Source organism: Alligator sinensis, unplaced genomic scaffold (assembly GCF_000455745.1).
Source record: "Alligator sinensis unplaced genomic scaffold, ASM45574v1 scaffold282_2, whole genome shotgun sequence".
NCBI lineage: Eukaryota > Metazoa > Chordata > Crocodylia > Alligatoridae > Alligator > Alligator sinensis.
In genome coordinates this window covers 1,063,381-1,077,403 of record NW_005841879.1, presented here as the reverse complement: position 1 = coordinate 1,077,403, position 14,023 = coordinate 1,063,381, and the positions used below count along the sequence as shown (strand labels likewise).

The following is a 14,023-nucleotide window of genomic DNA, read 5'->3' as shown; positions in this document are numbered from 1 at the left end:
TCCTGCTGTCTCAGTGCATCTGTGTAGGAAAGGTGGATGAGTCCCCCTGTCTCTGGAGGCAGAGTCCAGGGAGCCAGTTCTTTTCCTTCTGGAGGGAGGGTCATCTTTACAAATGTCTCATGCACATAGTCTTGATACCATCCCAAAAGTGTGCTAGCTAACGCAGTGCATCGGGCAGTCCAGGTTCCCAGCACATCCCAGCCCAGGCTGCACTGGCTGGCATGCAAAGACTGGGCTGTCTGAGGAGCAGGCTTCAAGCTTGGGGGTGTGGAGGGCACTTATCCAGACAGTTGTGTCCATTTTTCAAATGAAACCAACCTCTTTCTTCCAGCACCTTGGACATTTTCCCCACCGTAGTGTCCCTGGCAAATGCAGCCCTCCCTCCCCACAGACGCTTCGATGGCCTGGATGTGTCTGACGTCCTCTTTGGGCAATCGCACAATGGACACAAAGTAGGTAGCAGCCCCCTTTCCCCATTTAGCTGCATCCTGATACCATCGCAGAGGTAGCTGCTTGCATCTTCCCTTCTTCTAGTTTCACCCTGGGAGCATTCATTGCTACAGACAGGTTGCTGGTGCTTAAACTGGGGCATCATTTAAACCAGTGGTTCTCAACCTTTTTTGTACCAGGACCCATTAGTAAACATCAATGGCCAGACCTGACTCATTGCCCCTCACTCCCAACCCACTGCCCCTGACCTCCAGTGTGTGGGGCGAGGGGTGGGGTGCGTGGGGCAGGGGGTGTGTGGGGCATGGGTGGCCCCAAGCAGCCCTTTGCAGGCTGCAACTCTGCCAGCCTCCAAGGGAAAAGCCATGGTTTCCAGTATTTTTCTCCTTTAAAGGATAATCCATTGTTTAAGTTTATTGATCCATCTTTAAAGTTTGTTTAAGACCCTTTCATATATGCTTGCGACCCTCTTTTGGGTTGTGACCCATGGATTGTGAAATGCTGATTGAGACCTTACATAGACTTAGCAGGTTACAATCCCAGCATCTGTGCTCAACCATTGCCTGGTTACTAGTGGGAAATGATAGCGTGTGTGTGGCTGGCAAGGGGTTTGCATCACTGCTTGGCTTAAAGGATCCGCTTTCACCATCCAGCTCTGAGCTTCGCCAGGATCCAGCTTTGGTTTTAAGTCAGTTGGATCTGACGCAGAGGCTTTGAATTCTGGTGCAGTTGTCTTGACCATTGGACCATGCTTCATAGTCAGCGAGGGGACTGTTGCAAATGATCTGTACCACAATTGGGATCTCCGTGACCTCCTCTGCTATTTCCTCACTTGACCATTGTATCACAGATGGAGTGCGTAGGTGGGGCAGGGCAAGAAGCTGTTTTGCACACTCAGGGCCCGGGTGCCAAGCCACCTGGCGAACACATGCATGCACCCCATAAATCTGGGATCGCAGGACAAATTCCACCTTGCTCTGAGGGGTGGTGGGCCTGTCCTTGGCTCTGTGCATGGCTGGAGTCGATCGGCGCTGCCCGAGAGAATCTGAGGATCAGGACTCGGCACAGTTCACTCTTGGGCTTTGCATGGCAATTCACCTGTCAGATCTGTCTCCCTGCACCTTCCGCAGCAGAGGCCTAGTGATGAGCCCCCTGCCTCAGTGGTTGCAATTTTCCCCATGCTCATCACCCACTGGGTGCTCGTCTCAGTGTTAAAAGATTCCCATGCACTTGGAGTGGGCTGCGCAAGCCTTGCTTGTCTGAACACACAGGGATATGATTCACCCCGCTTTCTGGCTGAGCTGGGCCTCAAACATGTTCGTGATCAACATGTCAAGGCCCCTGGCTGCAGTTTGCGGTCTGCCTGAACGGCTAGCAGCTCCTCGTGTAGTTTGTAAGACAGTCATTGCAGGAACGCATTTTTTTAGCATTGCTCAGGAGTTTGGCGCACAGCTCTTATAGCCATTCATGGGAATCCCACCGACAAGGTTTAAAAGTCCACCCTCCTGCACTCATCTCAACCCGGCCCGTGGGGATTTCTCATTTGCTTTCGGAGCCTGTTGGAGCTTTGTTGGTATTGAATTCTGTTTATGGAGCCCTTTTATGAGCCCGTAGGTAAACAGTGGGAGTGGAGAGGACAGGCGAAAGCTCATGTGGCTTCATGCTTTCTGATTAACCCTGTTATGGGAGCATAGGACTGGAACAGGCTATTTGGATCACTGAGTCAAGTCCCCTGCAGTCACAAGCAGCCATGTAATAGGCACTAAGTGCAGAAGAGTCCGCAAAAACGTGTTTTCCATCCCTCTCTCCCCATACACCCCCCCCCAAAAACCCTATAACAAACCTCAGATCTCTGGGGCAATAGATTGAAAGCCTCAAAGGCTGCAGCATGCCACAGGAAAGGTGCAGGAGAGACCAAGGACACCCCCATTGCCTTGTGTGCTATCCTTGCCAAGTGATCCAAGGAAGTGAGCCATGATCCTTGCTAGAGAGCAAGGTATAATCAGTTCATGGCAATGAAATAAAAGGTCAGTCAGGCATGGTCACTACTGACACCATTATCTCAGGAGCGCTACCCATCTGTAGTGGTGGCTCTCACAACTGATCTTCCCAACCCCCTTCCCAAGAATTGTAATAGCCATGAGAGGTGGGCATGGATGAGGGCTTGGCTAGCAGAGCTTCCTAGCCTTATTGTGGTGTCTTCCCACAGTGCATGCCCGATATATAAGGAAAGGAAAGGAAAGAACAGGCTGCACGTTGCAAAGAAGAAACAGAAGATGGGCTGCCCACAAAGGTACCAGGGACCGGAGACAATACTGGGTACCACGATGTGTGGGCACAGGGCAGTCGTGGGCTTCCTGGGGTGCTGGCGTTCAAAGGAGCATGTTGCACATTGACTTTAAATGCTAGATTTTCATAACAGCTACAAGTCCTGTGCACCTGCCTCAGGTCCTGATGTAGTTCGACCGTCTTCTATTCACCCCACCAGAGCTCGCATCTGCCCTGCCTGCAATCACCCACTCTTTAAGTGGTTGAAAACCACTTGTGTTCCTGAGAGATCTTCCAGGGTTCAAAGTATTTGGGAGAGAAAAAGCCCTGTTGGGTCTCCTCTCCTGTCTTCCTTGCCTGTGCTAGGTTTTTCCCAGTGCTTTCTCCTGGCCATATGTCAGTGAGAGGGGTTCCCAGCACTGTCCTAGCGAGACCGTTTCTCCTCCCGTGGAGTGGTCACGTTGTCTTTCTGATGGCTCAAATGGGTGTTGTGAACACTCACTCCCGAAGTATCCTTGGGAGTAAATTAAGCCCAGGAAGGCTAGCTTTTCCCTAGGTTTGGGCAATTCTTCCTTGCTGCTTCTAGCCACAATAAGGTCAGCCACTCAGCTGCTTTGGGGTTCAGCTCCTTGCCCCGGGAACCGGCAAGCGGTGGTGTCTGACTGAGCGCACTTTCTGCCTCCAGGATGTTGCTGGTGCTTCCTGGACCGGACCACAGAACAGCAGGCAGCCCGTCAGATGTGTTTGAAGTTGTCTGGCTTCTTGCACTCAATCCAGCGGGGACCTGAGTTTTCCTGGCCAGCTGGATACAACTGGTCTGCTGTGTGCTACACCCAGCAGAGGGGAAAAAATAACTTCCTCTGTGAAAGTAGCACCACGCCTTAAAGTCATTGCGTTATATTCTAATGAGAGCACTTGTGCGTGTCAGCAATCACTTGGCCTTGTGTTTCCCAACACTCCCGTGCTGGACAGCTGATAGCTCGTTCTTCAGTACCTCCCTGCTTGGAAGCAGACAGCCGCACACTGTACTTGGCTATGGGAATGCGCTCCCTTTAATCAGGTGCTTGTGAGCTGGTAATAGCAAAAACTCCCTTTGATGTTGCAGGGTTTGCCTTGACATAGATCTTCTCTAAAGCAATCCCTTTATTGCACCATCTGATTTATGCATAGCTTTGACAGCTGGGGTTGGGGTTTTTTTTGGTTTTGTTTTATTTCCCTTCAGGAGGCTGGTTGCAAGACCTGTAGATCTCCGTGCATTATATCACTTAGGTAACCTTGCTTTCAGGTCCAGCCCTACTCACTACTGTCTGGTACAACCTGTGATGGTGCTGGGGCCTGTTTTGAGTCAGGACTGCTTACAGTGAAAATAAACCATAGTGAAAGTGTCCAGGGTGCAAGTGTCAGACAAACACGCCCGTGTCATTAGTTGCACGTCGGAGGAGTGTGTTCCTAATGCCAGCTTGCTCGCTCAGGTATACAAGTGTAGTAGGCACCTTTATCCCAAACAAAAAGGGAGCAGCTCCCTTTTTTAAATAGCAAAGTCACCCACCAGCAGACAGGTGACAGGCAACATGCATGGCAGAGAGTTTGCAGTTCTCTGGCACCTTCCACAGGCAGGCCTCAATAAAATGGAGTCACTTATGCAGTAAGGATTGCATTAAGGCACAATGCTTAGGAGGTTGCCTGCTGGTAAAGTTTATCTTCTTCCAGTACAGGATTAAAACCATACTGCTCTATATAGAGCCTTTATACTGACATAGCAGTGCCCTAGCTGTGCCACATTTTTCATACTGCTGTAGATAAAACAGCACGACCTCAGGGACAGGTAGGGCACTTTGACACGTGCTCCGGGGGCTGGGGAGGAGGGGTGGCACTTCAGCGCGGCTCGGAGAGTTGCTCTAATTAAAGTGCCACGGCGTGTCCTGTATCAGCGTCCCTGCGCTTGAAAATGGCAGCGGGGTGCTTGAAGTAATGCTCGTTCAACGAGCTTTAGTTAAGGTGCCTTTGCTGCCATTTTCAAGCATGGGGGCGCTGACACACATGACGCAGGAGGCTGCTGGAGTGCGGCGATTGCCATGCTCCAGCAGACTCGATGGATTGGGTCAGAGCAGCCTCTGTGCTCATGTATAGGCGCCTGCCAGGTCAAACTTTAAACAGGGCATTAGACCCACTGACTATGATAATTGCTTATACTAAGGCCACTAAAATAGTAGTTTAGTTTACAGGGACCTTAAAGGGAGCATAAATGTAATATTGATTTTCAGTTCAAAACTCCTCGTGGATGTGGCCGTGGAAAGCGGCCTTAGTGCACATGAACATTTTTACAGGGAAAAAAAATATTTTTAATGAATTTTTTCTTGCTTTCTTTTTTTTTAATTCCCCACCTAAAGAACCCCCAACAGGATTAAAAAAAAACCCATGTATTTTATCAAAACTCAACTTTTCACTGGAAAGTTTTCAAAAGCTCAATTTGTTTAGTTCCATTATTGAATGGCAAAGCTGCAAAAATGAATGGGAAATCGAAGAAAACCAAAAGCGTTTCAAATTTCTAAGAGAACTATCCGCTTTTTCTAATCTAGTACTGTATATGCCATGCTCAGCCTGCTTCATGAATGTTTGGATATTTAATTGGCTCTTGTCTTGGCAGATAACACAGACGGAGAGTCTTGGGATATCAAAAAGATGCCAGTGCATCAACTAGGAATAGCTGTTTAGAAATTCAAGAGGCATCAAAGGGAATTCAGTAAACAAGACTTAAAAATGAACAGACGCCACCGGGAAGTGTTATGGAGGTGAATTAAATTAGATAGTTGTATTTGAATTTACGGTAAGAGCACTGTACAGCTGGAAGGCAACCTGAATTAGGCTCAAGTATACCTTGTTTGTCTAACCTGTTCTTATAAGCCTTCAGCAAAGGAGATTTCCCAACATCGGGAGGTGGTTTGCGCCAGTGCTTTGCTATCCTTATAATTAGTTAAATATTTGCCTGGCAGTTCTGGCTTTCTGTAGTAAGCTACCATCATACACGGGGGACCCTTCTCGGATATGATCAGGGCAGCGGCTTCAGTCTTGGTTTAAATAGGGGGCACTTTCCACGGTGAGCCTTAGAAACTTTGAATGCAAGAAAGCCACCGTAGTGGCTGGCATCTTGAGAGCAGAGACTAGTTTGTGAAGGTTACAGCTATTTGTTAGTGTTATTCACATAGGGAGCATTCTTTGAATTAAGGGCAGACAAATGCTAGGAGCAAACTTGCCTAACTTTTGCCTAGCTGTGCAGGGCCAGTGGTCCGTCTCATCCAGTATCTAGTCTCTGGCAGTGTCCAGTCCAAGCAGGAAGGTGTTGCAAGAAAGGAGGAGAGGCAGAGGGAACTGGGCTTATTTACTCTAGAGGAGAGAATACTGAGGGGGGATTTAATAGCAACTTTGAACTATCTGTAGGGGGTTGCAAAGAGCATGGAGCTGGACTGATCTCAGTGGTGGCAGATGACAGAACAAGAAGCAATGGGCTCAGGCTGCAGCAAGGGAAGTTCAGGTTGGATGTTAGGAAAAAATTTCTCACTAGGAGAGTAGCGATACACTGGAACAGGTGACCCAGAGAGGTGGTGGACTCTCCATCCTTGCAGGATTTTAAGACCCAGGTAGACAAAGCCTTGGCTGGGATGATGGAGTTGGGGCTGGTCCTGTTTTGAGCAGGGGTTTGGACTAGATGTGACCTCCCGACGTCCTTCCAACCCTCATTTTCTATGATTGTATGAAAACAATTGTACAGTGCCATTCTACTAGGAGGACTCTCATTCTGGCCTCAGGCCATTGGTGTTTAACTGATAGCTGAAAGCAGGAGGGTTTATATCCCTCATAGATCTGTACCGTACCTAAGATCATGTTACTCTGACTGCTTATTTGATTCAAACATCTCATCTTTTTTGACCCCTCTTTATGACAGCAAATTCTGCAGGCTCTTTCCGTAGTAAAGCACAAAAATGTGTCTTTTATTTTGCAGACAAGATTCCTTGGTTTTGCTACCCTTCCGTTTGATATGTTTGATATTGCTACCCTTTCGTTTGATATGTTCTCCTCGCCCCATCTCTTGTCTGTAGTTGGGTGAGAAGCTTTCAGAGGAACCAGAATCTAGTCTCTAATCTAGTCTCAGGGGGAATTTTTAGATGATGTGACATGTTCTCGGGATATAACAGGCCTCATCTAACCATCTGATCGTCTTCTTCTCCCTACGTACCGCTGTCTGGTGGCCAACATACTTCTGGGGGCCTCTCCAAAGGGCTGAGGACCCTCCCTCTCTCTGCTGGAGTTCGGGAACAGAGGAAGGCAGAGTGAGTTGGGAAACAAGGGTTTCCGTGAGCTGTGCTGCCCCGAGGAAACGGCTCGGAGCGCTGTCGGGACCCTTCGGAGGGTCCATCTGTGCCTCCACTGTTTTCTAGAAAAGCAGCAACTCATCAACAACGTATTTTTCTGCTTCTCCCCCATCTCTCCCCCTGCTTCCAGCCCCTTTTCTCCAAACAGGCTTGGGCCTGTGAAAGGCCAGGACTAACCGGCATTCCAGCGCCCGAGCTCCCCGGCTCTCCTGGTAACAGCATTCCTCGCACAGCTTAGCCGAATCGTGAGCTGCCTCGGCCAGGAGGGCTGAATGCAAGGAATTGTTCTGCCCCGGAGCGGTTGAGCTGGAAGGCTCTGCGGATGGGACCTGGCCAGGCAGGATGCTATGGTGACAAGGACCAGAGACATACCTAGAGGGACACCGGATAACCCCAGTGCTGGCAATGGCTCAGCCAGCCCTGCGCTGAGGGGCTGCCAGCTCTCGGGAGCAACCCACAGGCCCCCCGTGTCTCTGGGTGCGGTAGGCAAGCAAGCAGGGAGGGGTATTGCAGGAGCATTGCATTGCCTGACCGAGCTCTCAGGACAGCAGGAGCCTGGGAGGGATGTTGGTGACACCGCGCTGCATGCAACCCCCTCCGACGCCCTGGTGAACTGTTTTGCACTGTGGGATTGAATGAGGACTGATGTCTCCATGTAATAAGGGGGCTCAAATGGCTGCAACTGAGGCAGCCAGAGAGGGTCCCAACTGAGCAATGGGCTGCGGGCCTTTCGCTAGGAGCTAAGGTGGCTCAGAGACGTCCAAGAGGTGCAGGGAGGAGGAGAGGCCTGAGTCCGAATGGAGAAGCAAGGGTCTCTATTCATCGTCCCCGCTCAAAGCGCCCTCCACCAGCTGGTGAACCTCATTAACAGCTGGTGGAGGGGCTTTGCATTGGCACGTGCAGTAATATCAAGTGCTATCTGGAAGGGGTGCAACCGGCAGACCGTCTGCTCCCACAGCGTCCATGCAAGCTTAGCCTTCTTGAACTTCAGGGAACCGCATAGGGGAGAAGGCCAACCCGTAGGGCATGGGGTGCATTCATCCTGCAACCAACCCGAAATGCAGCGAGGCTGCTCCCGGCTGGATTTATTGCAACCCCTGACCGAAAGCCGAAGACAGTTTGATGGAGAGTCTGGATCTCCCCCTCCCCATACAATATCGATCCTTTCTGGAGAGCTGCTGAGCAGGGGATTTTGACTTCCCATGCTGTCTCCTTGCTCTCACCCTCTATTTTGTTCCCACATCGAAGAGGATGCAGATATGGGTCAGAAGTCCTCTGGTTTGCTTGGCTTCTCTTTTTAAAAATCCTTTTATGTGTTCTCTGCGTCACCTCATGCGCTCCAGCGGCCATAAATCACCGGAGCGTTTTACAACCACGGAAATGAAGTATCTGCTCTCAGTCTCACCCGTGCAAACCCCGCTGAAATCCGCAGGTTCGAGCTGCAGTAACAGAGAGCAGAACTTAGCCGCATCTCTGTAACACAGCTTCGGTCTCTGGGCCCGAGTCTCACGTGTAAAATGGCATCTGGACACTTCCTCACTTCACCGGGCAGCGCGAGTACCCAGTCTAGTGCTTGAGATGTATGGATGAACGCTGCTGGAAATTGTGCGGTCGATTTGTGTATGGAGGGATCCTGGTTTTCTCTGATAAAAACCAAAAAAACAATTTTCAGTTAAAAAAAAAAAAGTAAGCCAAAATCTACATTTTTCCGTGATCGAAATGCAACACTACTATATATATATCTATATATTAGTGACATTTGATTTTGATCATGGAAAAATGTGGATTTTGGCTTAATTTTTTTTTTTTAATTGAAAGTTGGGGATTTTTTTTATCAGAGAAAACCAGGATCCCTGCTTATCAGGCCTTTGAGCTTTATTTGGAAGCTTCTCCAACAGAGAGGTCACTTCTCCAAGGGTCTTCTGTTCTACCCAGGAGAGCTCACATTTCCCCAGCAGACTCTCGATACGCCTGAAGAAGGGCGCTTGTGCCCAACAGCTTGCAATTGTTGGAACAATATTTTCCAACTATTTAGTTGGTCTAATAAAAGATATCACATCTACCCAAAGAACCTTGTGTGTCCCGTCAGGAAAACGCCATGTGTGCAGTACAGCACGCGCTCAGAGGAAGGTCCCTGGTGCTAATGCCTTTCCAAGGCACTGCAGTGTTGGCTCCTCCTGCTATTTTGGGATGCAAGAGGAGAGATGCCCTGTTGAACTATTATAGCCCTGTTGACCTTTGGGATGGTTGCTAGCTCCATGATAGACGCTCTGGCTGGGACACAAGGGCCTTTGCAAAGGGATGAACGGATGTCGACACGCTGGCTGGATGCTGCACAGTCTGACCGAGCCTCTGCTCTATTTTCCACTGCCCACTAATGAGTTATGGCCCTAGTCTTTCCTCCGTCGGGGAAAAATGAAAGGCAAAGCTGTTCTCGGGTGTGGTTTGCACTTGGATGTAGTTGAAGGCACAGATAATATTTGCCTGGGCGTGCTAGCCTGTACGGTCCAGAGGCTGCAGGCTGGGACACCTGCTAAGTAACCGTATCGCTGATCAGCTGTGAATGCTGTTGCTAAACTTGACCAGGCAGCTGCCTACCACCTCAGCAGATGTTTCTCATTTTTAGCCCAGCGGAAACTTTATGAATCATTTTAACTGCTTCCCAGGGAGGGAACCTCTCGTGATTCAGCCTCATATGGAGCAGCGGTGATCCAAGGAGATATTCATGGAGAGACAAGCCCCCAGAAGCATGGGTTCACTTTCCCTGCAACTCTATCTGGGGCCCCGGGGGATCGTCTTGTACAGATGGAGGGTGTCAGATTTTGGCTGAGACATAATCAACCCCACCCCGTCGTCCTAGCTCCCCTCCGCAGGGCTCTCGCTGCTCACGAAGGGAGAGTCCTTAGGACAAATCGGGTGAGTCAGAGGAGATGAACTGTGCTGTTGCACTGCCCAAACGCCAAGCACAACCTCCGCTTGACAAGAGACATGAAGTCATTGTGAACTCGTGGCCTGCTTGCTGGCCTCGGATAACCGTCAGGATCTCTCAGATGTCCCTGCCACTAACTCAGCTGTAATAATAGCAGGAGAGGAGTGACCCGCAAGTCTTGCTGGCATGCTGCTGCACTGTCTGGCTTTCTCCGGCGGGGGGAAAATTATAGTAGGGGAATATAGGCACCTCCGTGCAAATCACAGTCTGTTTGCCAGCTCCCAAAAGGCACTGCCCCCTCCCCTCTGAAAAGCCTGAGCCCTTAACAAGGCTCCTAACTCTCAGTCCAGCCACTGTTTTCACGCCAGACCCTTGCAGCAGAGCTGGCATCTGACGGGAAAATGCAACGTGGTTGGCCTTATAGGGCAGAGCCAGGCTGGGTTGCGCAGCGGTGTGCGGAAGCTGGCGCAGCCGGGTTGAGGAAGGGACAGAGCAGGGTTTCTGTTAGCACTCGCTGTGTTTCAGGCAAGTAGAAATAATGCTGTGCACCCGCATTGCTCAGGCACAGTGCAGACTTTGCTCTCGCTGACTGTGTCACACCTCATTGTGTCACGAGGTCCCTTCCAGCCCCATATGTCTATGAAACCCACTGACTGTGTCACACCCTTGTGCTTCCTCATTATCTCACGGGGTCCCTTCCAGCCCTAATATCTACGAAATCATTGCTTAGAGCAATAGAAGGGCATTGCCACCCGTGGCAGGGAACTCCCTCATTTGAAGCAGCTTTTAAGATGGATACTCACTGTTGCTTAACAATGAGCTGGGAAAACAAGAGGGATCATTATGAACAGGTGACCCGGATGATCACATTTCCCCAGTGTATCATGGTGCACCCTGGGGAGGGAAATGGGCTCCGCCTCGAGGAACAGGATGATGTTCAAGGAGAGGAGGCTCAAAAGCAAGAGCGAAGAGTATGGTAACAACAAAGCCAACAGGCAGATTTGCTACGGCCCAACAGTAACCACACCGTGCTCTGAGGTCCAGGGGGGTCACAGCTGAGGAGCATCAATGGCTCTTCCTTTCCCCCAGCCTTAATGCCTAGGGGTCTTTTGGCAGAGCTTTTCTTCTACAAGAGGCTTGGTCCGCAAGACTGGCTGTTGCGGGGGAAGCAGAATGGGTGTCTCTGCACGGGTTTGTAGGGGGGGAATGGGTCAGAGCTCAGGTCAGGGGAAGATAAGTTCGGTCCTCGCTCACCTGCTGCCTTCTCGTTTCCCTTTAGACATTGTTCCACCCCAACAGCGGAGCGGCTGGAAAGGACGGAGAGATAAAAGCACTACGGCTGGCTCAGTACAAGGCTTTTTACACGACAGGTAGAGTGTCTGGTCCACATTTAGACAGGCCCATAGCCAGAGTCCCAGCTTCTTTGGAGAAGGTTAAAAACCCAGTACAAGAACAGATCCAGACAATGAGCTGCCCCCTCCCAGAAGCATCTCTCCTGCATTTGCTGATGGCTGAGCAAAGGAGGTAGGCTGCGCACCGCAAAGGTGGCCTTTGAAACAGTTTTGCAGTGAAAGTGGGATGCAGGCTCCAGGGCTACGGACGCCTCGCAGAGCACGGGCAGCTCCTGCGCAGACTCAGCAAGGCACGCAGACCCGTGACTTCGACAGACATGCTCAAAGGCAGGTGTCCGGGAGCGGGGCTGCCCCGAGGAAACGGCTCGGAGCGCTGTCGGGACCCTTCGGAGGGTCCATCTGTGCCTCCACTGTTTTCTAGAAAAGCAGCAACTCATCAACAACGTATTTTTCTGCTTCTCCCCCATCTCTCCCCCTGCTTCCAGCCCCTTTTCTCCAAACAGGCTTGGGCCTGTGAAAGGCCAGGACTAACCGGCATTCCAGCGCCCGAGCTCCCCGGCTCTCCTGGTAACAGCATTCCTCGCACAGCTTAGCCGAATCGTGAGCTGCCTCGGCCAGGAGGGCTGAATGCAAGGAATTGTTCTGCCCCGGAGCGGTTGAGCTGGAAGGCTCTGCGGATGGGACCTGGCCAGGCAGGATGCTATGGTGACAAGGACCAGAGACATACCTAGAGGGACACCGGATAACCCCAGTGCTGGCAATGGCTCAGCCAGCCCTGCGCTGAGGGGCTGCCAGCTCTCGGGAGCAACCCACAGGCCCCCCGTGTCTCTGGGTGCGGTAGGCAAGCAAGCAGGGAGGGGTATTGCAGGAGCATTGCATTGCCTGACCGAGCTCTCAGGACAGCAGGAGCCTGGGAGGGATGTTGGTGACACCGCGCTGCATGCAACCCCCTCCGACGCCCTGGTGAACTGTTTTGCACTGTGGGATTGAATGAGGACTGATGTCTCCATGTAATAAGGGGGCTCAAATGGCTGCAACTGAGGCAGCCAGAGAGGGTCCCAATTGAGCAATGGGCTGCGGGCCTTTCGCTAGGAGCTAAGGTGGCTCAGAGACGTCCAAGAGGTGCAGGGAGGAGGAGAGGCCTGAGTCCGAATGGAGAAGCAAGGGTCTCTATTCATCGTCCCCGCTCAAAGCGCCCTCCACCAGCTGGTGAACCTCATTAACAGCTGGTGGAGGGGCTTTGCATTGGCACGTGCAGTAATATCAAGTGCTATCTGGAAGGGGTGCAACCGGCAGACCGTCTGCTCCCACAGCGTCCATGCAAGCTTAGCCTTCTTGAACTTCAGGGAACCGCATAGGGGAGAAGGCCAACCCGTAGGGCATGGGGTGCATTCATCCTGCAACCAACCCGAAATGCAGCGAGGCTGCTCCCGGCTGGATTTATTGCAACCCCTGACCGAAAGCCGAAGACAGTTTGATGGAGAGTCTGGATCTCCCCCTCCCCATACAATATCGATCCTTTCTGGAGAGCTGCTGAGCAGGGGATTTTGACTTCCCATGCTGTCTCCTTGCTCTCACCCTCTATTTTGTTCCCACATCGAAGAGGATGCAGATATGGGTCAGAAGTCCTCTGGTTTGCTTGGCTTCTCTTTTTAAAAATCCTTTTATGTGTTCTCTGCGTCACCTCATGCGCTCCAGCGGCCATAAATCACCGGAGCGTTTTACAACCACGGAAATGAAGTATCTGCTCTCAGTCTCACCCGTGCAAACCCCGCTGAAATCCGCAGGTTCGAGCTGCAGTAACAGAGAGCAGAACTTAGCCGCATCTCTGTAACACAGCTTCGGTCTCTGGGCCCGAGTCTCACGTGTAAAATGGCATCTGGACACTTCCTCACTTCACCGGGCAGCGCGAGTACCCAGTCTAGTGCTTGAGATGTATGGATGAACGCTGCTGGAAATTGTGCGGTCGATTTGTGTATGGAGGGATCCTGGTTTTCTCTGATAAAAACCAAAAAAACAATTTTCAGTTAAAAAAAAAAAAGTAAGCCAAAATCTACATTTTTCCGTGATCGAAATGCAACACTACTATATATATATCTATATATTAGTGACATTTGATTTTGATCATGGAAAAATGTGGATTTTGGCTTAATTTTTTTTTTTTAATTGAAAGTTGGGGATTTTTTTTATCAGAGAAAACCAGGATCCCTGCTTATCAGGCCTTTGAGCTTTATTTGGAAGCTTCTCCAACAGAGAGGTCACTTCTCCAAGGGTCTTCTGTTCTACCCAGGAGAGCTCACATTTCCCCAGCAGACTCTCGATACGCCTGAAGAAGGGCGCTTGTGCCCAACAGCTTGCAATTGTTGGAACAATATTTTCCAACTATTTAGTTGGTCTAATAAAAGATATCACATCTACCCAAAGAACCTTGTGTGTCCCGTCAGGAAAACGCCATGTGTGCAGTACAGCACGCGCTCAGAGGAAGGTCCCTGGTGCTAATGCCTTTCCAAGGCACTGCAGTGTTGGCTCCTCCTGCTATTTTGGGATGCAAGAGGAGAGATGCCCTGTTGAACTATTATAGCCCTGTTGACCTTTGGGATGGTTGCTAGCTCCATGATAGACGCTCTGGCTGGGACACAAGGGCCTTTGCAAAGGGA

At 50.7% G+C, this 14,023-nt stretch overlaps 1 protein-coding gene across 2 annotated transcripts in view; it reads left to right on the top strand.

Annotated features, from left to right (window-relative positions):
- ARSG (arylsulfatase G) overlaps nt 1-14,023 on the top strand; it is an 88,033-nt gene that overhangs the window by 64,208 nt on the left and 9,802 nt on the right. The window contains exons 11-12 of one of the 2 annotated variants that reach the window (XR_003092526.1): nt 332-452; nt 11,294-11,697. Coding sequence is in view for 1 of the 2 variants with exons in the window: in XM_025196254.1 (XP_025052039.1) it covers nt 332-452; nt 11,294-11,384 (212 nt within the window). In the remaining variant the exon portion in view is untranslated. The remainder of the gene's footprint in view (nt 1-331; nt 453-11,293; nt 11,698-14,023) is intronic. The other variant, XM_025196254.1, reaches the window with a different exon arrangement.